This window comes from Nicotiana sylvestris, chromosome 2 (assembly GCF_000393655.2).
Source record: "Nicotiana sylvestris chromosome 2, ASM39365v2, whole genome shotgun sequence".
NCBI classification, from domain to species: Eukaryota; Viridiplantae; Streptophyta; class Magnoliopsida; order Solanales; family Solanaceae; genus Nicotiana; species Nicotiana sylvestris.
Genome location: NC_091058.1, coordinates 134,613,523 through 134,641,067, shown reverse-complemented (window position 1 = coordinate 134,641,067; position 27,545 = coordinate 134,613,523). Strand labels below are relative to the sequence as shown.

The window sequence follows — 27,545 nt, the reverse complement described above, 5'->3', positions numbered from 1 at the left end:
TATCTTTCCTTTGGTCTGTATATAAAGTTTACATTATTGTATATATTCATCCCCCGTTGTATATTTAAATCCTCTATTGTACATATTCATTCTATTTTCGTAAAAAAAAAATCTTTTTTGTTTTTAGATTCTTATATAGGCTCGTAGTTTTTTGTTTCGTTTTTGGCGCTTTCAATAAGCCTTTGGTTTTCTTAATGTCATGGTTCTTTCCAAAGGTGGAGTATTGTGTGAACCAGGTGGCTTTTCCCGATGATGAATGACGTAACAACCTTCTTAAGGGTTTGAGTCCGTTTTTTCTTTTTGTTTTTGGTAGTTTGTAGTTAAGGGTGCCTCAAACAAAGCTTCACTTGGGCCTAGCACATTTGCCTTTGATCCCATGGTCAAAGACAAAAATGTTGTGTTTAGGATGGTGAAAGTCGTGACCTTGAGACTCTTGTGTTGACCAAACAATCATCATGTGGTCTTTTGGGACCATTGTGTGCTCAAATCGTGTCTAAGGTTGTTGTGGGCCCCCGACTCTATGTCTTTAGCAATCCTTGAGCTTGTGTGGTGAGAAATCGAATTGTGATTCCAAGTCCCGATCCAATGGTTTAGAACTTGCCCTGAATGTTTGTTGAGGTAAAATCTTAAGTGAAGTTTGACTTGAGAAGTGATTATAGGCTCTCCTTGATCCAAATGATAGTTGAACAATTTCATAGCCTACCAATGATATAATCCCTAGTTAACCCTTTTGAGTCTTAAACCTTTTTCTTCCAAGAACCAATGCTATAAGCCTATATCCGTTTGTAAATATACCCTCTCTTAGAACCCGATCTTTCCTTGAGCAATGGCAAAAGTCTAAGTTTGGGGGAGAGACGAGAAAGGGAACAAAGTGGTAAAAGGTACAAAAGTGAAGAAAAGGAAGGCAATGAAAAAAGAAAAGAAAAGAAAAAGACAAAAAGAAAGCCTAATGTGAAAAAGAATAAAAAGGGATTCAAGAAAAGCAAAAGAGAAAAAGGTGTGGAAAAAGTTGAAAAAGGAGAAACGTTTTGAATTGCATAAGAAAGGGAGACAATGTGTATCTCTAACCCCTTAGAAAGAAGTGAGATACTCAAAGAGTCAAGAGAATTGTGCCAAATAAATAAAAGAAGTGTTTAAGGGAAGATGGAACTCATTTAGACCAATTCCCTACCCTGAACCAAAAGCCTTCACATTGACTCCACAAAAACCCTATATGATCTTGAGTTGAATGACGCTTGTATTAGTGGATACTTACATGAGGGGCAAGCATATAGTACTTAGAGCCGGACTTGTGACCTTTTCTTAAGAGAGACGAGTGAATTCCCATTAACCTCGGTTTGTGTGCTAATACTCTAAAAAGGTGAGGTTTGTTTAGGGAGATTTGAGGATGTGTGAGTTTGGGTTCCACAATGACCAAAGTAATTGAGAGAGTTCTTTGATGTAATGAGTCAATTCTTGATGCTCTTGTGCCACACTTGATCCATGGTTTTTCAAAGTTTAAATGTTGTTAATGATTCATTCGTATTGAGGGCAATTGTTAGTCCCAATTGATGCTTGTTGAGGTTATTTTAGGATAGCTAGAAATACTTGGATTTTCCCTTAAGGGGTGGGTCTTATTTTGTTTGCTTGAGGACAAGCAAAGGATTAAGTTTGGGGGAGTTGATAACAAGGGATTTTAATGTGTTTCATGCTCCTTCTTGCTTATGATTTGATTATAAATTGTTACAAAATATTACCAAAAGGCTCATAAGTTGTGCTTGATTATAAGTTTGATCGACAAAGTGACAAAATATCAAAGATCGGCTCAAAAGGAGTGAAACCTGCTCAAGTATAAAAGACAAGGCAATCTGAGAGCAAAAAAGCCCTATCGCGGCCGCATTCGACTTTGTGCGGTCCGCACTTGGTGGTTTAGAGAGTTGGCAAAAATGGGCTTCAGGTAACGCGGCCGTAGTACACATTTCGCGGTCCGTGGTGAAGGCTCCGCGGCCGCCCTATCATTATGTGCGGTCCGCGGAAGAGAGATTCAGAGAGGTGAAATTTGCCATGGTTCAAGCTGCGCGGTCCGCAGTCATACTTGTGCGAACCGCATTAGAGATCTCCGCGACCGCGGTCCATTCTACGTGGTCCGCGGAGCCCAAGTTCAGAGAGCCCAGAATTGAAGTCCAAGAGCCTAGCGCGGCCACGGTCCATTTTATGCGGCCCGCGCTGACCTCGTAGGGGTATTTTTGTCCAGTTTTTTCAGCCTAGTATAAATAGAACATTTTGTCATTCTTAGGTCATCAGTTATTTCCAGAACGTAGCTGCGCTCGTGAGAAGTTATTGTGTAGCCATTTTTGACATCTTAACTTAGATTTTACGATAGATTCTCTGTATTTACATTAGCTTTTAAATTAATATGTCTTGTTCTTCATCTATTTCTCTATTTTCTCCTTCAAGCATGAGTAGCTAAACCCATTAGCTAGGGTTGTGGCTCAACCCTAGTATGGGTAATTGATTGGTGTTGCTATCTATTGTTAGATTGACTATTGGTGTTTGTTATTTAGGTCAATTTTATGGTTTAATCTATGAATTGGTGGTTGCAAACACTGGTTTGTGCTAAGTTGACTTGGCTCTTCTTGAGAAAAAGAGCCTAAGTCTCCAAAATTGACCCAACAAGGAATTGGGATGGACTCAAGAGAATTGATAGTCCCAATTAAAGGGTTAAACCTCGAGAAAGTAATTACCCAACTTGAACCCTAGTTGCTTGAGCTAATTTGCCTACCCATTTGGTCTCGAGAAAGTCAATTGGGTAAAATCACTCTCTCTACCGAGAGGTGTGAGAGTGGGTAAAATTGTGCAACGGTTATAGCATATTTCCCCAATCATGTCAATCGAACCTTAGAAGCATTTACCCGTCAATTAGCCACCTAGGTGAAAGTCACTACCCTAGTGTCTTTCTACCCATTAGATTCAACTCTAGCAATTTTCTTATTAGCATAATTTAGTTCTAATTAGTAATTGATAATATTAGTTTGTTAAAGAAAATTCAAAAGATGTTTGGAAGTGACATTTGGAACAATTACACAACTCTAGTCTAGATAAATACTCGATTCCATTTCTAGCTCCCTGTGGAAATCGATCCCGACCCTCATATCGGGTAAAAGCTATTCCGACCCTCTCTTCCTACTTTTTAGTAGTGGAGTTGGCAGCGATCACTTTACCTCCCTGGATGCTGATGTGGCAAAGAGTGTGGGTGCACTCTCTTTTAAGCGTGTGGGAGTGAAGAAAAATTGAAAAATCAACTTCCAAGTAGGTTATTTTTTAACTTTTAAGTGTCATATAGTCACATATAATGATTTATTTGTTACAACTATGTATTTCTTCTTGCTTCATCTTAACATATAATGTGAAGTTTACTTTAACTTTTATTCTTTTTAATTTCTTCTATAGATATAATGTCTATTTGTTCCAACTACATTTTTGGACCAAATTTGTAAAAGTTTGGTTGGAACTCCATCATTTTAGCTAAATAGAAAATTTTTAGCAAAAATAATGGAGTATTAGTTCTGTATTTTCTGTTACTTTTTTCTTTAGATATAATATCTATTTATTTTAATCGTATGTTTTTATTTTCGAGTCAAATCACTAAAAAAAGGCTACAACTCCATTATTTTTTACCAAATAAAAAGGTATAGCTAAAATAATGCAATGACTATTTATTTTAACTGTGTATTTTTTTACTTTTTTCGGTAATATCTGTAAAATATTATATATTTAGAGCTCCATAATTTAGAGCTATATAAAAAATTATAGCCAAAATAATAAAAATCAAACTTTATATTTCTTATATATTTTTAGATGTCTTGACTATTTATTTCAACTGTATATCTTTATTTTCATGTCAAATTCAAAAAATAATAACTAAAACTTTATTATCTTTAGCCAAATAAAAAAAAGCCTAAATAATGTAGTTCTAGCCAAGTTTTATTATAAATATTATTCGAAAAAGATTATCTAAAAAAGTAACATACTTAAAAAGGTAAAAATAAATTTTATTTTTAAAAAAATGTCACATGTACAGGAAAATCGACGTGGCAGGCTAGTGCATCCTACTTTCCTAGGATGAGACCATCCAAAGGGGTAACAGCTATCGAATAAATATAGATAATTCAAGGATGTAACCAATAATATGTGCCAAGTTTAGGAGGGTTTAAGGTATTTTGCCAAATATTATTGAGTCATGATCACTAAACATGGGCCATAAAATTGCTTTAATTAACAACACGAGGATTTTACATAGAATATAATTTATATAATATTTATTTAAATAAGTTACAACTACTTTAAGAAAAAAGAAGTTGTATTTACGAAAACTTCCCAACTCAAACAGTTTTCTCCGTTATAACTGCTCTCCATACACAGAAGATAATTGGTGCTTCCTTTCTCCTAAAGAAATGGCTGCCTTCAACATGTAAAGTTCAACATATTCAATATTCAGCATTAATTCATGAGATGTTGATTTTTTGTTTTTAAATTAAAATTTACATATTCCAAATTCACAAAGCCAATTCAAGAATTTCTAACATTATAAAATGTGGAACTGGAAAATTAAACAGCTAAATGTTTGACTCAAAAGATATCGGAATCTTTTTGAATAAATCAATCAAAGAAAATTAAGGGGTAAATCTTAGCTAAGTATAATAATCTCTAGAACGAAAGATATACAAGAAGAAGATAAAGGATAAGATTTCTTTATCTTGTCAAGACAAACCCTTGAACAATAATGACATCAATCGTTTATGTAAGCAAGTGTTATAAGTTAGGAAAACGCCCAGAGAGCTTACAAGGTTGTTTTATGCTATATATATAAGGGACAAACCTCTTCTAAGCCCTAAAAGACAAATCATAGGGAATATCTGAAAGAATATTCCTAATATCCCCTAATGGGCCTACACTGCTGCAAAAGTCGTACAGCCTCTTGTTCGCATATAGGTCATCTCCTACAGGATGTCGAGCTATGAGGATCTCGTCGTTTGTCGTACTCATCAACGGTCGTGGTTGTTCAAATTTGGACCCATACAGTTAGTCCCTCCGCTTGTCGAGGTTGCAACTTGGTGCGTCCTCGATAAGCGGACACCACACGTTCTTATGGAGAAATTTGATCCTACGAGGCGTTATGGCTTGGCCAATAACGAGCAGTCAGCGTGCTCAGCAAGTCACCAGGTAGTGTATTTTACCGGGAAATGACGTCATCTCCACGTGCGTCATCATTATGCGTGTTTTCGAGACAGGGGGTTGATGGCTTGTCGCTTCGATTTCGGTGCCACTCTATGACCTTCCAGTTCGATTCTTGCGCCACCCAATCCTATAAATAGATGGAGGGTTTATTTTTTCAAAAACTCTTGGCCATTTCATTTCTGATTACCCTTTCTCATCCCTCCCGAGTTTGTTCTAACAACCTTCTGCTTCTTCTTCTCCCATTCTTCGTCACAACCTTTTCTGCTGTTCTAACACCTTTTTCATCGAAAACATGCCAAGATCACATCGATCTCGTGAGAGGGTTTCTGAGGCCGCCCCGTTGTCCGTGGCGCCCCCGTAGGTGATGAGGATATGATGGTGGAAGAAGGGGATAGTCTTCCTACGGTGGAGGAGTTGCTGCCGAGACACCTCATGTCTCGAAGTGACTTCCTCAAAGATCCTCTTCCTACTCCTACCCCCGTACTCTCTGAAATGGAACAAGTTCATATTGACGCTTTCTGTGCAAAGTATGACATCCCCGCTCATATTGACATGGTTCCAGCGGGAAGAGATTTTGTGGAAGTTCATAGACCTGGGTACTGTGCTTTTTAGGAGTACCTTTTCGTGATTGGTTATTCTTTCCCCCTCCTTCCATTAGCGGAAGAGTTCTGTAGATTATATCAAGTTTTCCCGGCACAACTTTCGCCATACACGCTCAAGATACTCCTGCTGTTGACAAAGTATGCAGAGTTGGCGGGATGCGAGGTTACTATTCACCACCTCTTGCACCTGTTCTTGCCCAGCTTCCACAGGGGTACTATGGTGCATTTGAGGCATCGTGAAACAAAAGGGATGGTGGTTGGGACCGACGACTGAGCAAGTCGCAAGTTTTAGCATAAGTACTTCTTTGTCAAAACCGAACACATTGTTTCTGACCCCGCCAGGTTCTTGGAGCGGTGGAACGAGACTCGTAAGTGTCGCCACTTATTTTAATCTTTCTCTTCCCCTTCATTCATTTAGGGTTTGTTTGCTTATCGTTTGCAGCTATGGGACGTCTGCCCCACCCTATTGCGGGTATAAGGGATTGGGTAGCCCGTCTGTTTCCCCATGCAACGGATACCAGAGATTGGCCCGCCTTCATAAAACGTTATGGCCCGAGAGTTTCATCCGGTAAATGTTTTCCCCTATATCACTTTGTTGGTTATATATCATCGTCTATTGATACGACTCTTCATGACAACAGTCGAGGAGCTTCCAGGCGGAAGGCACCAGTCCCTGCATTCCGATAGGCTATCGCTGTTGCAGGAATGCAGTTTACTTTGACTGAATCTGTTCGAGGGGGTTGTCCTCAACTGATTCAAATAAAAGGTCCCTCTCAGGATATGGTCGTGAGGGAGGAGAATTCTTCCGTACCGACCTCTCACCTCTTGGACGAATCCTCTAATGGGGATGAGTCAGTACTGAGAAAAAAGGAGGAGAATGGAGATTGGGAAGGATGTGGCTGTGGACGCCGGTAGAAGTAGGGCGTCGCAGACGACACCTGTACCCACATTTAGGGCCGACGCCATCTTACCGGGGAGGTCTCCCCAAATGGAAGAGATTTACCCAGGGGCCGGCTCTGTGTGCTCTGCTGAGGGTGGCACGTCATCCAACGTTGGAGGAGGCCGACATGTCAAAGGCAAAGGCTCAGGTTCAGATGTCGACTCGGAGGTTGTTCGCGAGTTTGTAGTTCGACATACTCACGTGGAGGTCAGAGTGGAAGGGTCTGATCGTCACATAGTTGTCCCAGGGGACTACAACCTGTTATCGAACTACGATCAAGTGGCGTCTGTTTTAGCCCCTCTATGTGCTACCCCTGAGAGCGAGGTGCTTAGAGTGATGAGCGAAATGGAGTTGTATCAGAACGTCGCCGGCATGGCCTTGCGGGTAGGTGTCTTTCTTTTCCTTTTCGTCGTTGGGCTTGCATTTTTATTGTCGACCTATCTTTTTGTCTTAACTTCTTTCTTTTTGTGCTAGACCCTTATCATGGAGACCGAGCGTGAGCGCCGGGAAAGAAAGAAGACGGCCATCTACGGGAAAATGTCTTCCAAATATCAACAGTATTGCGCTAAGCATCGTGCAATGGCCGACATTTATAATCAGTTCCCTGATTTTTAATTGTTCCGCGAGGGACTCAAACAGAGGGAGGACCAACTGGCATGCAAGATCGAGGAGCTGGGGGAGCGAGATATGGAGCTTATGAACGCTATCGCCCGCAATAGTTAACTTAAGGCCTCCCTTAAGGTGAAGGAGGATGAGCTTGAGTTAAGAAAGGGGTCATGGCCGAGAATGCCGATTTGCAAGCAAAGGTGGCCAAATTGACCGCTGAATTGAGTACGAAGGCAGTGGAGATTGAGGGGCTTAAGGGCGAATTGAGTGTCGGTGCTGATAAGTTGGCGACTGCTATTTCTGGAATGGCAGCCTTGGAGAATACCCTTCGTGTTTGTAGGTCGGAGATGACCGAGGAGAAGGAGTCATCTAAGCTTAAGGTAGCAGGGCTTGAGGGGCGTGTTAAGGAGTTGGAGGCGGAGCTATCTGTGTTGAATGGGCAAGTGACCGCTGAGAATAAAGGATGCGAGTCGATGCTCACAACCTTCTACGTCTCGTGCCTCGGCCGATCCAGTCGTGCCTCGTCGCTTATATGAGTTGTGGGTCTATGCTGAGGCCAGACTTGATGTGTACAAGGCTCTTCAGGCTGAAGGGAGGGCATCTGAAGCAGAATTTTAGGGCGTGTGTGCCGATGCTCGTGCAACTCATGAGGCATGCGGGTACGACCCTCTTACACCTGACGGGGATGGCATCAACTCTGATAATGCAAACCGTCTTGCTTTTGACTCTTGGTATGAAGATGCGTATCCAACCGGGGATGATGTGTAACTTTTTGTTTGTACTTACTTTTGCTTTGGGACTTTTGTAAGGGCATGCTTGAGCCTGTTGTAAAGATAGGTGTAAGTAACATTTTGAGGTAATGTAGAATTTGTTTTGCCAATTCGGTGATGATCTTTGTAATATCTATGGTATCCAGGGTACTTGTTGAACTATTAAGTTGATTTTGCTTTGGGTGAGGTCGATCTCTTTTTGTTTTGGCAGTGGCTTTAGCCTTTGGGATGGTACTTTTGAACTGTCATTGAAGTGGGATCCTGTCGTAGTTCGAGTGAAGTTGAACTTATATTTTTGTCGATGGCCTTGGCCTATTGGGATGTTACCTTCGAACTGTCGTCGAAGTAGGATCCCGTCACAGTTCAAATGAGGTCGAACTCATATTTTCATCGATGGCCTTGGCCATTGGGATGTTACTTTTGAACTGGCGTCGAAGTAGGATCCTGTTGTAGTTCGAATGAGGTCGAACTCATATTTTCGCTGATGGCCTTGGCCATTGGGATGTTACTATGAAACTGGCGTCAAAGGAAGATCCCGTCGTAGTACGAATAAGGTCAAACTTATATTTTCGTTGATGACCTTGGCCATTGGGATGTTACTTTCGAACTGGCATCGAAGTAGGATCCCGTCGTGGTTCGAATAAGGTCGAACTCATATTTTCGTCGATGGCCTTGGCCATTGGGATATTACTTTCAAACTAGCATCGAAGTAGGATCCCATCGTAGTTCGAATGAGGTCGAACTCATATTTTCATCGATGGCCTTGGACATTGGGATGTTACTTTCAAACAGGCATCGAAGTAAGATCCGGTCGTAGTTCGAATGAGGTTGAACTCATATTTTCGTCGATGGCCTTGGACATTGGGATATTACCTTTGAACTGTCATCAAAATAGGATCCCGTCGTAGTTTGAATGAGGTTGAACTCATATTTCCATCGATGTCCTTGGCCATTGGGATGTTACTTTCGAACTGGCATCGAAGTAAGATCTCGTCATAGTTTGAATGAGTTCGAACTCATATTTTCGTCGATGGCCTTGGCCATTGGGATGTTACTTTCGAACTGGCGTCGAAGTAGGATCTCGTCGTAGTTCGAATGAGGTCAAACTCATATTTTCATCGATGGCCTTGGCCATTGGGATGTTACTTTTGAACTGGCGTCGAAGTAGGATCCCGTCGTAGTTCGAATGAGGTGGAACTCATATTTTCATTGATGGCCTTGGCCGTTGGGATGTTACTTTCAAATTGCCATTGAAGTAGGATCCCGTCATAGTTCGAATGAGGTCTAACTCATATTTTCGTCAATGGCCTTTGCCATTGGGATGTTACCTACGAACGGTCGTCGAAATAGGATCCCGTCGTAGTTCGAATGAGGTCGAACTCATATTTTTGTCGATGGCCTTGGCCTTTGGGATTTTCGCTCATACATTGGAGGTTTTATCATATTCCCGTAGGAAATACATGTCGACTTTATGCATACAATGGAGATTTGATTATATTCTTGTAGGAAACACATGTCGACTTTATACATACAATGGAGATTTGATTATATTCTTATAGGAAACATATGTCGACTTTGTACATACAATGGAGATTTGATCATCTATATCCAGTCCCTTCATTACTCAGCCTGGAGATCACGTCGATGGAGGGGTAATGAACAATACTTCGAACCTCGAGATGTCCCTCTTGCCGCCTCATTAAAAACCTTACCGAGAAAACCTGATTGGGACAAAACTCAAATGAGGGGAAAAGAGTACGACTTAGGTGGCGCCTCCTTTCAGAAGTGGAAATATTTTAGATGGGCGACATTCCAATTGTTTTGGAGTGGTTTTCCTTCCATTGTCTCTAATTGGAATGCTTCTTTGTCTCCTGCCACCGTGATTTTGTATGGTCCATCCCAGTTGTTCAGTTTTTCCTTGTTAAGGTCTTTTGCTGCTTGTGTTTTAGCTTTGAGGACGTAGTTTATGACCTTGAGCGGTCGTACTTTGGCCTTCTTGTTATAGTACCTTTCTACTTGTTGCTTTTGGGCTACCATTCTTACGTGGGCCATATCCCTTCGTTCTTCGACTTCATCCAAAACTTGTAGCCTACTTTCATCGTTGTTTGGTCCGCTTTCGTAGGAGTATCTCAAGCTAGGTTCTCCGAGTTCGACGGGTATAACTGCGTCAGTCCCGTATAATAGTGAATATGGGGTCTTGCCTATGCTAGTTTTTGGCGTAGTGCGGTATGCCCATGGTACTTCTGGAAGTAGTTCAGGCCATAGCACTTTGGCGTCCTCGAGCTTCTTTTTTAATATATTCAGTATCACTTTATTGGAGGATTCGGCTTGGCCATTGCCGGCGGGATGGTATGGTGTGGAGAGTATTCGCTTGATGTGCCATTTTTCGAAAAACTCGGTCGTTTTCTTTCAGATGAACTGAGGTCCGTTGTCACAGTTGATTTTTTTGGGTATGCCGAAGCGGCATATTATATTTTTCCATATGAACACGATAACTTCTTGCTCACGTATTTGAGTGTATGCACCTGCTTCCACCCATTTAGAAAAATAGTCAGTTAAAACCAAAAGGAAGCGTACCTTACCTCATCCTGCCGGGAGGGGTCCAACAATATCCATCCCCCACTTTATGAATGGCCATGGTGAAGTGACGGAATGCAGGAGTTCTCCTGCTTGGTGTATCATAGGGGCGTACTTTTGACATTGTTCACACTTCCTAATGTAATTCACGGCTTCTTTTTTCATGGTAGGCCAGTAGTATCTGGTGCGGATGAGGCATCGGACGAGGGCGTGGTTTCCCATGTGGGCACCGCAGTGCCCCTCATGTACTTCTTCTAGTACTCGCCTTATTTGATTTGGCCCAAGACACTTGGCTAGGGGGCCTCCGAACGTTTTTTTAAAGATCACAATTTACGAGGTTGTATTTGGTTGCCTGTATTCAAAGCTTTTTGGCTTTTCTTATCTTGTGGGAGCATTCTATCCTACAAATATGTTACGATACGGTTGCGCCAGTCCCAAGTTAGGTTTATAGAATGTACCTCGACCTGGTCTATTGCGGAAATAGAGAAGAATGACCATATTTTCCTTGTTGATATTTCTGGTGGCCGTCGCTAGCTTGGCGAGACCATCTGCTTCGATATTCTGTGCCCTGGGTATTTGGTTGAGGCGGCATTCATCTAATTCTGGCAATAGTTTGTGAATTTCTGACTGGTACTTTTGTAGTCTCTGTTCTTTTATTTGGAAACTCCCAGTGACTTGGTTTACCACGAGTTGAGAATCGTAATGGAGGACGAGTCGTTGAGCGCCATATTTGAGTGCTAATTTTAATCCTGCAATCACAGCTTCATACAAGGCCTCATTATTAGTCATCTCAGGGCATCGTATGGACTGGAGAATTACTTCGCCCGTAGGAACTTTGAGGACGAGTCCCAGTCCCAATCCCAATGCATTAGATGCGCCGTCGGTGTAGAGGACCCAAAGGTCAAAATATGTGGAAGCGCGGAGCGCCTCCTGCTCTACTTCAGGCAATATTTCCGCGCTGAAATCGGCGAAGAAATCGGCGAGCACCTGCGACTTGATAGCAGTTCGCGGTTGGTATGTTATATCGTGCACACTTAATTCTATGGCCCAGTTGGCCAACCTACCCGATAGTTCAGGTTTGTGTAGGATGCCCCTGAGGGGGAAGGTTGTCACCACCTTTATGGGGTGACATTAAAAATATAATCTAAGCTTTCGTGAAGCTAGGACTAATGCCAAAGATAGTTTCTCAAGGTGAGGGTACATTGTTTCGGCATCAATTAAGGTTTTGCTGATATAGTAAATCGGAGATTGCGTACCTTTGTTTTCGCGGATCTAGACTGCACATACCACGACTTTGGAGACTGCTAGGTACACAAGTAGGCATTCGCCCAGGTCTGCCTTGACGAGTAGTGGTGGCGAGGACAGGTACGCTTTCAGCTTTCCCAAGGCGTCGACGCATTCTGAATTCCATTGTAGTCCGTGGTGTTTCCTTAGCACATTGAAGAATTTATGGCATCTGTCTGATGAACGTGAAATAAACCTCGACAGGGCGGCTATTCGTCCTGTTTATTTTTGCACCTGCTTCTTGCTGGTTAATGTCTCTGGTATTCCTTTGATGGCTCGGATCTGATCCGGGTTGACTTCGATACCCCTTTGTGACACCAGAAAACCAAGGAACTTTCCTGAGGTTACGCCGAATGCGCATTTTTTGGGATTCAGTTTCATTCCGTATTGCCTCAATATCTCGAAGGCTTCCTTCAGATGACCAATGTGATACTCTTTCTTTTTCGACTTCACTAGCATGTCGTCGATGTAAACCTCCATGGTCTTACCAAGTTGTTCTTTAAACATCATGGTGACTAACCTTTGATACGTTGCCCCTGTATTCTTGAGTCCGAACAGCATGACTTTGTAGTAGTACGTTCCTCGGTATGTGATGAAAGTGGTCTTTTCTTGGTCTTCTTCAGCCATTAGAATTTGGTTGTAACCAGAATAAGCGTCTAAGAAGCTTAGTAGTTTGTGTTCCATTGTTGCATCGATGAGCTGGTCGATATTTGATAATGGAAAGGAATCTTTCGGGCGTGCTTTGTTCAGGTCGGTGAAGTCGACACACATACGCCATTTCCCGTTCTTATTTTTTACCATGACCACATTGGCGACCCATTGGGGATATTTTGATTCTCGGATGGAACCATTAGCGAGTAACTTATCAACTTCTTCGCTGACCGCCTCATTGATAGCGACATTGAACTTTCTCCTCATTTGTCGTACTGGCGGGTATAGAGGGTCAACATTCAGCCTGTGTGTGGCAATGTCCCTTAGGATTCCTAGCATATCTGAATGGGAAGAGGCAAACAAATCGGCATTGTTAGTTAAGAACTCATGGTACTTACCTGGTTTGAGAGGTTGTGTCTTATATAAGCCTTTTTGTGTTATCGGTGTTGTCTAGTTGAATGGGGTCGAGGTCTTCCATGGTTTCCTTGCAGGCTTCTACGACATCTGGGTCTTTAATGGCCTCTATTTGTATGTCGGGTTTGGTTACCGATATGGCTGATTACTATGCTTCCGCACTTGCCCCCTTTAGTTGTTGGGTGTATGTGCAATCTTGGGCGATTCAGCAGTATTCTTGGGTGGTGCGCTGCTCGCCTCGGATGCTGAATATCCCCCATGAGGTAGGAAATTTGATTACTTGGTAGAAACTTGACAGGACGGCTCGCATGGTGTGTATCCATGGACGCCCTATGATGGCATTGTAGGCTGTTTCCTGGTTCATAACGTGGAACGTCATTTCCAGGGTGACTCCTCCTGCCAAAACAGGTAGCACTATCTCTTCAGAGGTTCATTCCACTGTATTATTAAAACCTGTTAGTGTTATGCAACGTGGTACTATTTTATCCTCGAGCCTCATCTGTATGAGGACTCGTAGGTAAATAATACACGCACGCTTCTGTCATCCACCATTATTCTCTTTACATCGGTATCTGCGATGCGTAAAGTTATAACCATAGCATCATAGTGAGGGAAAGACAAACTGTTGGTATCCGACTTATCGAAGATAATACTATCTTCGAGGTCGTCATACCGTTCATAGGCGACTGTTCGTTTGAATTTGTGTATGGTGGTGAATTTCACATGGTTGATTACTGTATCGTCGCCGCCGCCAATGATCATTTGTATGGTACGAGTTAATGACGGGGGTTTTGGAGGTCCCTGAGGTTGATCGCGTCCACGAGCGAAGTTTACCCATCCTCGGTCGCTCAATGGTTCTTTCAAGTGTCCTTGGTTTAGTATTCTTACCACTTCCTGTCGTAGACCTATGCAATTTTCGCTCTTTTGTCCCCTTTCCTAGTGGAATTCACACAGAACGTTCGATCTCCATGTGGTCGGATCTGACTTCATCTTTTGCAGCCACTGCACCTTTGTGCTGAGCTTTTCTAGTGCATATACTCTTTCTAAAGGAGAAACACAAAAGTTATGAGCAGATAATAGTGGAGGCATACCTCTTTCGTTTTAGGGTGGTGCGGTGTGTTGAGGCGCGGCATCTGCATGTCGTGCAGGAGGTGGGTTGGATATTCGGATATAGGGCTGGTGCCTTTCTCGATTGAAACGGGGTAGTTGGTCCCTTCGAACGTCGTTGCGGCGATCTCTTCTTATTTCGATTTGGACCGATGTTAACCACTGGATCGGGCCATTTAGGTCATCCTCGTCTGCCCTTACTTCGGCACAATAGGCATTATAGATTTCTTCCCACGTGGTGGGGGGTACTTCATGAGTCTACTTAGCAGCCTTTTGGTTGCTTTTGACCCGTTTCTGTTTAACCCATTTTGGAAGGCTGATACCGACATCCCTTATGATACGTTTGGTAGGCTCATTCTTATCCTGTTGAATCGGGCTAGGAAATCCCGAAGTCCCTCGCATGTCATCTGCCTGACGGCGAAGATGTCATTTACCTTGGCCTCTGCCTTTTTTGCTCCCTCGTGAGCGGTGACGAACTTATCTGCCATTTCTTCGAACGTTGATATCGATCGTGCTGGTAGTTGGGAATACCATGTCAATGCTCCCCCTGTCAAAGTTTCGCCGAACTTTTTTAGCAGCACCGATGACACCTGTTCTTTCGATAGATCGTTACCTTTTACTGCAATAATGTAATGGATTAAGTGATCTTCCAGGTCCATGGTGCCATCATATATTTTCAAATATGGCGGCATTTTGAAGTTTTCGAAATAGAGTGGGGAGTCGCCCCTTCACCGTATGGTTGTTCGACGAATCGGTCCACGTCACATTTTGGTAGCAACTTCGGAGCACTCGGTATTTTATCAATCCTTTCCTGATGCTCTTTCATCTGACCGCGGAGTGTTTTGTTCTCATTTTCCATCTCTTCCATTTTATTTAAGATGGTCGTAAGTGCATCGTTACCTGCATCAATGACAGTATGAGTGTTACATGTTCGTGGAATTTTTGGCTCATCGGCGACAGTTGCGGTTTCTGTGGGTATTGTGCCTCCGATATCTCTTTGAACGGATTTGTCGAGTATGTTGCTCAAGGTGTTTGTCAACCACTCTTCTAATAGCCTTTTCACAGCCGGTGGTGCTTCTCCTCCTGTGGATGTTGAGGTTTCCCTCTCGCGCGAGACAGTCATGCCCTCGTGCGGAGGGGGGTCTCTCCCTCAGGTGTAGCACTTGGCGTTGCGTTTTTGTTGTCTTCCCTATCGGCTTCATTGAGGGAATTCAGGAGGTTGTTCATGACACCTACTATTGCCTTTAATTTTGCTTCTCCCTTTCCTGCCATTGTTGGCATTTGTGAGGCTAAGAAGAGGTGATTATTTCTTTTAAGGATCTAGACGAAACTAAGATCTCAGCTATAGAAATCTCCACAGACGGCGCCAAATTGTTTGACTCAAAAGATATCGGAACCTTTTTGAATAAATTAATCAAAGAAAATGAAGGGGTAAATCTTAGCTAAGTATAATAATCTCTAGAACGAAAGATATACAAGAAAAATACAGAGGATAAGATTTCTTTATCTTGTCAAGACGAACTCTTGAACAATAATGACATCAATCGTTTGTGTAAGCAAGTGTTATAAGTTAGGAAAACGCCCAGAGAGCTTACAAGGTTGTTTTACACTCTATATATAAGGGACAAACCCATATTCCTTATGTCCCCTAATGGGCCTACACTGCTACAAAAGTCGTATAATTTCTTGTTCGCCTGTAGGTCGTCCCCTGCAGAATGTCGAGCTACGAGAATCTCGTCGTTTGTCGTACTCATCAACGGGTCGTGGTTGTTCAAATTTGGACCCATACACTAAACAAATTTTTTCTTTCCGTAATCTGTCAAGTCTCCCTAATAAATGGACAACAAACACCACAAGGCACTCTTTGTTGCATGTGGTATTGTACCATTGGGCATTCTTTAGCGGGTTCAGGGGCACATAATTTGACTTATAACTCTAGAATAACGAAGTTCTATAGACAAGAAATGACATAACAATATTCGTCGTGTAACTTGGTCTTTAAATACTGCAAAGAAGTTGACTTAAAAGGCGCTACTTCTTGTCTTGAAAATAAGCTCGATTTAGAAGGAGGACGAGACGACTTTTTACTTGGGAATGAAAATCTGAAATAATTATAAATTTATAATGGCGTCTATCATGTTAACAACCATTAACAGTTAAGAGTTTAATAGCGTCTTTTGATGATGCGTACGGGTCGTTCAAACCTAATTTCTTTAATTCAAAATTTATATTTGTATTAAAAAATTTAATAAGTTTTCCCGGCACAACTTTCGCCATACACGCTCAAGATACTCCTGCTGTTGACAAAGTATGCAGAGTTGGCGGGATGCGAGGTTACTATTCACCACCTCTTGCACCTGTTCTTGCCCAGCTTCCACAGGGGTACTATGGTGCATTTGAGGCATCGTGAAACAAAAGGGATGGTGGTTGGGACCGACGACTGAGCAAGTCGCAAGTTTTAGCATAAGTACTTCTTTGTCAAAACCGAACACATTGTTTCTGACCCCGCCAGGTTCTTGGAGCGGTGGAACGAGACTCGTAAGTGTCGCCACTTATTTTAATCTTTCTCTTCCCCTTCATTCATTTAGGGTTTGTTTGCTTATCGTTTGCAGCTATGGGACGTCTGCCCCACCCTATTGCGGGTATAAGGGATTGGGTAGCCCGTCTGTTGCCCCATGCAACGGATACCAGAGATTGGCCCGCCTTCATAAAACGTTATGGCCCGAGAGTTTCATCCGGTAAATGTTTTCCCCTATATCACTTTGTTGGTTATATATCATCGTCTATTGATACGACTCTTCATGACAACAGTCGAGGAGCTTCCAGGCGGAAGGCACCAGTCCCTGCATTCCGATAGGCTATCGCTGTTGCAGGAATGCAGTTTACTTTGACTGAATCTGTTCGAGGGGGTTGTCCTCAACTGATTCAAATAAAAGGTCCCTCTCAGGATATGGTCGTGAGGGAGGAGAATTCTTCCGTACCGACCTCTCACCTCTTGGACGAATCCTCTAATGGGGATGAGTCAGTACTGAGAAAAAAGGAGGAGAATGGAGATTGGGAAGGATGTGGCTGTGGACGCCGGTAGAAGTAGGGCGTCGCAGACGACACCTGTACCCACATTTAGGGCCGACGCCATCTTACCGGGGAGGTCTCCCCAAATGGAAGAGATTTACCCAGGGGCCGGCTCTGTGTGCTCTGCTGAGGGTGGCACGTCATCCAACGTTGGAGGAGGCCGACATGTCAAAGGCAAAGGCTCAGGTTCAGATGTCGACTCGGAGGTTGTTCGCGAGTTTGTAGTTCGACATACTCACGTGGAGGTCAGAGTGGAAGGGTCTGATCGTCACATAGTTGTCCCAGGGGACTACAACCTGTTATCGAACTACGATCAAGTGGCGTCTGTTTTAGCCCCTCTATGTGCTACCCCTGAGAGCGAGGTGCTTAGAGTGATGAGCGAAATGGAGTTGTATCAGAACGTCGCCGGCATGGCCTTGCGGGTAGGTGTCTTTCTTTTCCTTTTCGTCGTTGGGCTTGCATTTTTATTGTCGACCTATCTTTTTGTCTTAACTTCTTTCTTTTTGTGCTAGACCCTTATCATGGAGACCGAGCGTGAGCGCCGGGAAAGAAAGAAGACGGCCATCTACGGGAAAATGTCTTCCAAATATCAACAGTATTGCGCTAAGCATCGTGCAATGGCCGACATTTATAATCAGTTCCCTGATTTTTAATTGTTCCGCGAGGGACTCAAACAGAGGGAGGACCAACTGGCATGCAAGATCGAGGAGCTGGGGGAGCGAGATATGGAGCTTATGAACGCTATCGCCCGCAATAGTGAACTTAAGGCCTCCCTTAAGGTGAAGGAGGATGAGCTTGAGTTAAGAAAGGGGTCATGGCCGAGAATGCCGATTTGCAAGCAAAGGTGGCCAAATTGACCGCTGAATTGAGTACGAAGGCAGTGGAGATTGAGGGGCTTAAGGGCGAATTGAGTGTCGGTGCTGATAAGTTGGCGACTGCTATTTCTGGAATGGCAGCCTTGGAGAATACCCTTCGTGTTTGTAGGTCGGAGATGACCGAGGAGAAGGAGTCATCTAAGCTTAAGGTAGCAGGGCTTGAGGGGCGTGTTAAGGAGTTGGAGGCGGAGCTATCTGTGTTGAATGGGCAAGTGACCGCTGAGAATAAAGGATGCGAGTCGATGCTCACAACCTTCTACGTCTCGTGCCTCGGCCGATCCAGTCGTGCCTCGTCGCTTATATGAGTTGTGGGTCTATGCTGAGGCCAGACTTGATGTGTACAAGGCTCTTCAGGCTGAAGGGAGGGCATCTGAAGCAGAATTTTAGGGCGTGTGTGCCGATGCTCGTGCAACTCATGAGGCATGCGGGTACGACCCTCTTACACCTGACGGGGATGGCATCAACTCTGATAATGCAAACCGTCTTGCTTTTGACTCTTGGTATGAAGATGCGTATCCAACCGGGGATGATGTGTAACTTTTTGTTTGTACTTACTTTTGCTTTGGGACTTTTGTAAGGGCATGCTTGAGCCTGTTGTAAAGATAGGTGTAAGTAACATTTTGAGGTAATGTAGAATTTGTTTTGCCAATTCGGTGATGATCTTTGTAATATCTATGGTATCCAGGGTACTTGTTGAACTATTAAGTTGATTTTGCTTTGGGTGAGGTCGATCTCTTTTTGTTTTGGCAGTGGCTTTAGCCTTTGGGATGGTACTTTTGAACTGTCATTGAAGTGGGATCCTGTCGTAGTTCGAGTGAAGTTGAACTTATATTTTTGTCGATGGCCTTGGCCTATTGGGATGTTACCTTCGAACTGTCGTCGAAGTAGGATCCCGTCACAGTTCAAATGAGGTCGAACTCATATTTTCATCGATGGCCTTGGCCATTGGGATGTTACTTTTGAACTGGCGTCGAAGTAGGATCCTGTTGTAGTTCGAATGAGGTCGAACTCATATTTTCGCTGATGGCCTTGGCCATTGGGATGTTACTATGAAACTGGCGTCAAAGGAAGATCCCGTCGTAGTACGAATAAGGTCAAACTTATATTTTCGTTGATGACCTTGGCCATTGGGATGTTACTTTCGAACTGGCATCGAAGTAGGATCCCGTCGTGGTTCGAATAAGGTCGAACTCATATTTTCGTCGATGGCCTTGGCCATTGGGATATTACTTTCAAACTAGCATCGAAGTAGGATCCCATCGTAGTTCGAATGAGGTCGAACTCATATTTTCATCGATGGCCTTGGACATTGGGATGTTACTTTCAAACAGGCATCGAAGTAAGATCCGGTCGTAGTTCGAATGAGGTTGAACTCATATTTTCGTCGATGGCCTTGGACATTGGGATATTACCTTTGAACTGTCATCAAAATAGGATCCCGTCGTAGTTTGAATGAGGTTGAACTCATATTTCCATCGATGTCCTTGGCCATTGGGATGTTACTTTCGAACTGGCATCGAAGTAAGATCTCGTCATAGTTTGAATGAGTTCGAACTCATATTTTCGTCGATGGCCTTGGCCATTGGGATGTTACTTTCGAACTGGCGTCGAAGTAGGATCTCGTCGTAGTTCGAATGAGGTCAAACTCATATTTTCATCGATGGCCTTGGCCATTGGGATGTTACTTTTGAACTGGCGTCGAAGTAGGATCCCGTCGTAGTTCGAATGAGGTGGAACTCATATTTTCATTGATGGCCTTGGCCGTTGGGATGTTACTTTCAAATTGCCATTGAAGTAGGATCCCGTCATAGTTCGAATGAGGTCTAACTCATATTTTCGTCAATGGCCTTTGCCATTGGGATGTTACCTACGAACGGTCGTCGAAATAGGATCCCGTCGTAGTTCGAATGAGGTCGAACTCATATTTTTGTCGATGGCCTTGGCCTTTGGGATTTTCGCTCATACATTGGAGGTTTTATCATATTCCCGTAGGAAATACATGTCGACTTTATGCATACAATGGAGATTTGATTATATTCTTGTAGGAAACACATGTCGACTTTATACATACAATGGAGATTTGATTATATTCTTATAGGAAACATATGTCGACTTTGTACATACAATGGAGATTTGATCATCTATATCCAGTCCCTTCATTACTCAGCCTGGAGATCACGTCGATGGAGGGGTAATGAACAATACTTCGAACCTCGAGATGTCCCTCTTGCCGCCTCATTAAAAACCTTACCGAGAAAACCTGATTGGGACAAAACTCAAATGAGGGGAAAAGAGTACGACTTAGGTGGCGCCTCCTTTCAGAAGTGGAAATATTTTAGATGGGCGACATTCCAATTGTTTTGGAGTGGTTTTCCTTCCATTGTCTCTAATTGGAATGCTTCTTTGTCTCCTGCCACCGTGATTTTGTATGGTCCATCCCAGTTGTTCAGTTTTTCCTTGTTAAGGTCTTTTGCTGCTTGTGTTTTAGCTTTGAGGACGTAGTTTATGACCTTGAGCGGTCGTACTTTGGCCTTCTTGTTATAGTACCTTTCTACTTGTTGCTTTTGGGCTACCATTCTTACGTGGGCCATATCCCTTCGTTCTTCGACTTCATCCAAAACTTGTAGCCTACTTTCATCGTTGTTTGGTCCGCTTTCGTAGGAGTATCTCAAGCTAGGTTCTCCGAGTTCGACGGGTATAACTGCGTCAGTCCCGTATAATAGTGAATATGGGGTCTTGCCTATGCTAGTTTTTGGCGTAGTGCGGTATGCCCATGGTACTTCTGGAAGTAGTTCAGGCCATAGCACTTTGGCGTCCTCGAGCTTCTTTTTTAATATATTCAGTATCACTTTATTGGAGGATTCGGCTTGGCCATTGCCGGCGGGATGGTATGGTGTGGAGAGTATTCGCTTGATGTGCCATTTTTCGAAAAACTCGGTCGTTTTCTTTCAGATGAACTGAGGTCCGTTGTCACAGTTGATTTTTTTGGGTATGCCGAAGCGGCATATTATATTTTTCCATATGAACACGATAACTTCTTGCTCACGTATTTGAGTGTATGCACCTGCTTCCACCCATTTAGAAAAATAGTCAGTTAAAACCAAAAGGAAGCGTACCTTACCTCATCCTGCCGGGAGGGGTCCAACAATATCCATCCCCCACTTTATGAATGGCCATGGTGAAGTGACGGAATGCAGGAGTTCTCCTGCTTGGTGTATCATAGGGGCGTACTTTTGACATTGTTCACACTTCCTAATGTAATTCACGGCTTCTTTTTTCATGGTAGGCCAGTAGTATCTGGTGCGGATGAGGCATCGGACGAGGGCGTGGTTTCCCATGTGGGCACCGCAGTGCCCCTCATGTACTTCTTCTAGTACTCGCCTTATTTGATTTGGCCCAAGACACTTGGCTAGGGGGCCTCCGAACGTTTTTTTAAAGATCACAATTTACGAGGTTGTATTTGGTTGCCTGTATTCAAAGCTTTTTGGCTTTTCTTATCTTGTGGGAGCATTCTATCCTACAAATATGTTACGATACGGTTGCGCCAGTCCCAAGTTAGGTTTATAGAATGTACCTCGACCTGGTCTATTGCGGAAATAGAGAAGAATGACCATATTTTCCTTGTTGATATTTCTGGTGGCCGTCGCTAGCTTGGCGAGACCATCTGCTTCGATATTCTGTGCCCTGGGTATTTGGTTGAGGCGGCATTCATCTAATTCTGGCAATAGTTTGTGAATTTCTGACTGGTACTTTTGTAGTCTCTGTTCTTTTATTTGGAAACTCCCAGTGACTTGGTTTACCACGAGTTGAGAATCGTAATGGAGGACGAGTCGTTGAGCGCCATATTTGAGTGCTAATTTTAATCCTGCAATCACAGCTTCATACAAGGCCTCATTATTAGTCATCTCAGGGCATCGTATGGACTGGAGAATTACTTCGCCCGTAGGAACTTTGAGGACGAGTCCCAGTCCCAATCCCAATGCATTAGATGCGCCGTCGGTGTAGAGGACCCAAAGGTCAAAATATGTGGAAGCGCGGAGCGCCTCCTGCTCTACTTCAGGCAATATTTCCGCGCTGAAATCGGCGAAGAAATCGGCGAGCACCTGCGACTTGATAGCAGTTCGCGGTTGGTATGTTATATCGTGCACACTTAATTCTATGGCCCAGTTGGCCAACCTACCCGATAGTTCAGGTTTGTGTAGGATGCCCCTAAGGGGGAAGGTTGTCACCACCTTTATGGGGTGACATTAAAAATATAATCTAAGCTTTCGTGAAGCTAGGACTAATGCCAAAGATAGTTTCTCAAGGTGAGGGTACATTGTTTCGGCATCAATTAAGGTTTTGCTGATATAGTAAATCGGAGATTGCGTACCTTTGTTTTCGCGGATCTAGACTGCACATACCACGACTTTGGAGACTGCTAGGTACACAAGTAGGCATTCGCCCAGGTCTGCCTTGACGAGTAGTGGTGGCGAGGACAGGTACGCTTTCAGCTTTCCCAAGGCGTCGACGCATTCTGAATTCCATTGTAGTCCGTGGTGTTTCCTTAGCACATTGAAGAATTTATGGCATCTGTCTGATGAACGTGAAATAAACCTCGACAGGGCGGCTATTCGTCCTGTTTATTTTTGCACCTGCTTCTTGCTGGTTAATGTCTCTGGTATTCCTTTGATGGCTCGGATCTGATCCGGGTTGACTTCGATACCCCTTTGTGACACCAGAAAACCAAGGAACTTTCCTGAGGTTACGCCGAATGCGCATTTTTTGGGATTCAGTTTCATTCCGTATTGCCTCAATATCTCGAAGGCTTCCTTCAGATGACCAATGTGATACTCTTTCTTTTTCGACTTCACTAGCATGTCGTCGATGTAAACCTCCATGGTCTTACCAAGTTGTTCTTTAAACATCATGGTGACTAACCTTTGATACGTTGCCCCTGTATTCTTGAGTCCGAACAGCATGACTTTGTAGTAGTACGTTCCTCGGTATGTGATGAAAGTGGTCTTTTCTTGGTCTTCTTCAGCCATTAGAATTTGGTTGTAACCAGAATAAGCGTCTAAGAAGCTTAGTAGTTTGTGTTCCATTGTTGCATCGATGAGCTGGTCGATATTTGATAATGGAAAGGAATCTTTCGGGCGTGCTTTGTTCAGGTCGGTGAAGTCGACACACATACGCCATTTCCCGTTCTTATTTTTTACCATGACCACATTGGCGACCCATTGGGGATATTTTGATTCTCGGATGGAACCATTAGCGAGTAACTTATCAACTTCTTCGCTGACCGCCTCATTGATAGCGACATTGAACTTTCTCCTCATTTGTCGTACTGGCGGGTATAGAGGGTCAACATTCAGCCTGTGTGTGGCAATGTCCCTTAGGATTCCTAGCATATCTGAATGGGAAGAGGCAAACAAATCGGCATTGTTAGTTAAGAACTCATGGTACTTACCTGGTTTGAGAGGTTGTGTCTTATATAAGCCTTTTTGTGTTATCGGTGTTGTCTAGTTGAATGGGGTCGAGGTCTTCCATGGTTTCCTTGCAGGCTTCTACGACATCTGGGTCTTTAATGGCCTCTATTTGTATGTCGGGTTTGGTTACCGATATGGCTGATTACTATGCTTCCGCACTTGCCCCCTTTAGTTGTTGGGTGTATGTGCAATCTTGGGCGATTCAGCAGTATTCTTGGGTGGTGCGCTGCTCGCCTCGGATGCTGAATATCCCCCATGAGGTAGGAAATTTGATTACTTGGTAGAAACTTGACAGGACGGCTCGCATGGTGTGTATCCATGGACGCCCTATGATGGCATTGTAGGCTGTTTCCTGGTTCATAACGTGGAACGTCATTTCCAGGGTGACTCCTCCTGCCAAAACAGGTAGCACTATCTCTTCAGAGGTTCATTCCACTGTATTATTAAAACCTGTTAGTGTTATGCAACGTGGTACTATTTTATCCTCGAGCCTCATCTGTATGAGGACTCGTAGGTAAATAATACACGCACGCTTCTGTCATCCACCATTATTCTCTTTACATCGGTATCTGCGATGCGTAAAGTTATAACCATAGCATCATAGTGAGGGAAAGACAAACTGTTGGTATCCGACTTATCGAAGATAATACTATCTTCGAGGTCGTCATACCGTTCATAGGCGACTGTTCGTTTGAATTTGTGTATGGTGGTGAATTTCACATGGTTGATTACTGTATCGTCGCCGCCGCCAATGATCATTTGTATGGTACGAGTTAATGACGGGGGTTTTGGAGGTCCCTGAGGTTGATCGCGTCCACGAGCGAAGTTTACCCATCCTCGGTCGCTCAATGGTTCTTTCAAGTGTCCTTGGTTTAGTATTCTTACCACTTCCTGTCGTAGACCTATGCAATTTTCGCTCTTTTGTCCCCTTTCCTAGTGGAATTCACACAGAACGTTCGATCTCCATGTGGTCGGATCTGACTTCATCTTTTGCAGCCACTGCACCTTTGTGCTGAGCTTTTCTAGTGCATATACTCTTTCTAAAGGAGAAACACAAAAGTTATGAGCAGATAATAGTGGAGGCATACCTCTTTCGTTTTAGGGTGGTGCGGTGTGTTGAGGCGCGGCATCTGCATGTCGTGCAGGAGGTGGGTTGGATATTCGGATATAGGGCTGGTGCCTTTCTCGATTGAAACGGGGTAGTTGGTCCCTTCGAACGTCGTTGCGGCGATCTCTTCTTATTTCGATTTGGACCGATGTTAACCACTGGATCGGGCCATTTAGGTCATCCTCGTCTGCCCTTACTTCGGCACAATAGGCATTATAGATTTCTTCCCACGTGGTGGGGGGTACTTCATGAGTCTACTTAGCAGCCTTTTGGTTGCTTTTGACCCGTTTCTGTTTAACCCATTTTGGAAGGCTGATACCGACATCCCTTATGATACGTTTGGTAGGCTCATTCTTATCCTGTTGAATCGGGCTAGGAAATCCCGAAGTCCCTCGCATGTCATCTGCCTGACGGCGAAGATGTCATTTACCTTGGCCTCTGCCTTTTTTGCTCCCTCGTGAGCGGTGACGAACTTATCTGCCATTTCTTCGAACGTTGATATCGATCGTGCTGGTAGTTGGGAATACCATGTCAATGCTCCCCCTGTCAAAGTTTCGCCGAACTTTTTTAGCAGCACCGATGACACCTGTTCTTTCGATAGATCGTTACCTTTTACTGCAATAATGTAATGGATTAAGTGATCTTCCAGGTCCATGGTGCCATCATATATTTTCAAATATGGCGGCATTTTGAAGTTTTCGAAATAGAGTGGGGAGTCGCCCCTTCACCGTATGGTTGTTCGACGAATCGGTCCACGTCACATTTTGGTAGCAACTTCGGAGCACTCGGTATTTTATCAATCCTTTCCTGATGCTCTTTCATCTGACCGCGGAGTGTTTTGTTCTCATTTTCCATCTCTTCCATTTTATTTAAGATGGTCGTAAGTGCATCGTTACCTGCATCAATGACAGTATGAGTGTTACATGTTCGTGGAATTTTTGGCTCATCGGCGACAGTTGCGGTTTCTGTGGGTATTGTGCCTCCGATATCTCTTTGAACGGATTTGTCGAGTATGTTGCTCAAGGTGTTTGTCAACCACTCTTCTAATAGCCTTTTCACAGCCGGTGGTGCTTCTCCTCCTGTGGATGTTGAGGTTTCCCTCTCGCGCGAGACAGTCATGCCCTCGTGCGGAGGGGGGTCTCTCCCTCAGGTGTAGCACTTGGCGTTGCGTTTTTGTTGTCTTCCCTATCGGCTTCATTGAGGGAATTCAGGAGGTTGTTCATGACACCTACTATTGCCTTTAATTTTGCTTCTCCCTTTCCTGCCATTGTTGGCATTTGTGAGGCTAAGAAGAGGTGATTATTTCTTTTAAGGATCTAGACGAAACTAAGATCTCAGCTATAGAAATCTCCACAGACGGCGCCAAATTGTTTGACTCAAAAGATATCGGAACCTTTTTGAATAAATTAATCAAAGAAAATGAAGGGGTAAATCTTAGCTAAGTATAATAATCTCTAGAACGAAAGATATACAAGAAAAATACAGAGGATAAGATTTCTTTATCTTGTCAAGACGAACTCTTGAACAATAATGACATCAATCGTTTGTGTAAGCAAGTGTTATAAGTTAGGAAAACGCCCAGAGAGCTTACAAGGTTGTTTTACACTCTATATATAAGGGACAAACCCATATTCCTTATGTCCCCTAATGGGCCTACACTGCTACAAAAGTCGTATAATTTCTTGTTCGCCTGTAGGTCGTCCCCTGCAGAATGTCGAGCTACGAGAATCTCGTCGTTTGTCGTACTCATCAACGGGTCGTGGTTGTTCAAATTTGGACCCATACACTAAACAAATTTTTTCTTTCCGTAATCTGTCAAGTCTCCCTAATAAATGGACAACAAACACCACAAGGCACTCTTTGTTGCATGTGGTATTGTACCATTGGGCATTCTTTAGCGGGTTCAGGGGCACATAATTTGACTTATAACTCTAGAATAACGAAGTTCTATAGACAAGAAATGACATAACAATATTCGTCGTGTAACTTGGTCTTTAAATACTGCAAAGAAGTTGACTTAAAAGGCGCTACTTCTTGTCTTGAAAATAAGCTCGATTTAGAAGGAGGACGAGACGACTTTTTACTTGGGAATGAAAATCTGAAATAATTATAAATTTATAATGGCGTCTATCATGTTAACAACCATTAACAGTTAAGAGTTTAATAGCGTCTTTTGATGATGCGTACGGGTCGTTCAAACCTAATTTCTTTAATTCAAAATTTATATTTGTATTAAAAAATTTAATAAGTTTTCCCGGCACAACTTTCGCCATACACGCTCAAGATACTCCTGCTGTTGACAAAGTATGCAGAGTTGGCGGGATGCGAGGTTACTATTCACCACCTCTTGCACCTGTTCTTGCCCAGCTTCCACAGGGGTACTATGGTGCATTTGAGGCATCGTGAAACAAAAGGGATGGTGGTTGGGACCGACGACTGAGCAAGTCGCAAGTTTTAGCATAAGTACTTCTTTGTCAAAACCGAACACATTGTTTCTGACCCCGCCAGGTTCTTGGAGCGGTGGAACGAGACTCGTAAGTGTCGCCACTTATTTTAATCTTTCTCTTCCCCTTCATTCATTTAGGGTTTGTTTGCTTATCGTTTGCAGCTATGGGACGTCTGCCCCACCCTATTGCGGGTATAAGGGATTGGGTAGCCCGTCTGTTGCCCCATGCAACGGATACCAGAGATTGGCCCGCCTTCATAAAACGTTATGGCCCGAGAGTTTCATCCGGTAAATGTTTTCCCCTATATCACTTTGTTGGTTATATATCATCGTCTATTGATACGACTCTTCATGACAACAGTCGAGGAGCTTCCAGGCGGAAGGCACCAGTCCCTGCATTCCGATAGG

General features: G+C 43.5%; 2 protein-coding genes across 2 annotated transcripts; both read right to left on the bottom strand.

Annotated features, from left to right (window-relative positions):
* Positions 1–11,108: 11,108 nt before the first annotated feature.
* On the bottom strand, positions 11,109–13,823 carry LOC138885636 (uncharacterized). The gene is made up of 4 exons (XM_070166605.1): positions 13,735–13,823; positions 13,342–13,457; positions 12,231–12,988; positions 11,109–11,699 (listed from the first exon to the last, which is right to left on the bottom strand). The coding sequence occupies exons 1-4, from the start codon at positions 13,821–13,823 to the stop codon at positions 11,109–11,111; spliced, it is 1,554 nt and encodes a 517-aa protein (XP_070022706.1).
* Positions 13,824–21,627: 7,804 nt separating this feature from the next.
* Positions 21,628–24,342, bottom strand: LOC138885635 (uncharacterized). Its single transcript, XM_070166604.1, has 4 exons — positions 24,254–24,342; positions 23,861–23,976; positions 22,750–23,507; positions 21,628–22,218 (listed from the first exon to the last, which is right to left on the bottom strand). Exons 1-4 carry the CDS (start codon positions 24,340–24,342, stop codon positions 21,628–21,630), a joined length of 1,554 nt encoding a protein of 517 aa, XP_070022705.1.
* Between the last annotated feature and the right edge of the window lie 3,203 nt (positions 24,343–27,545).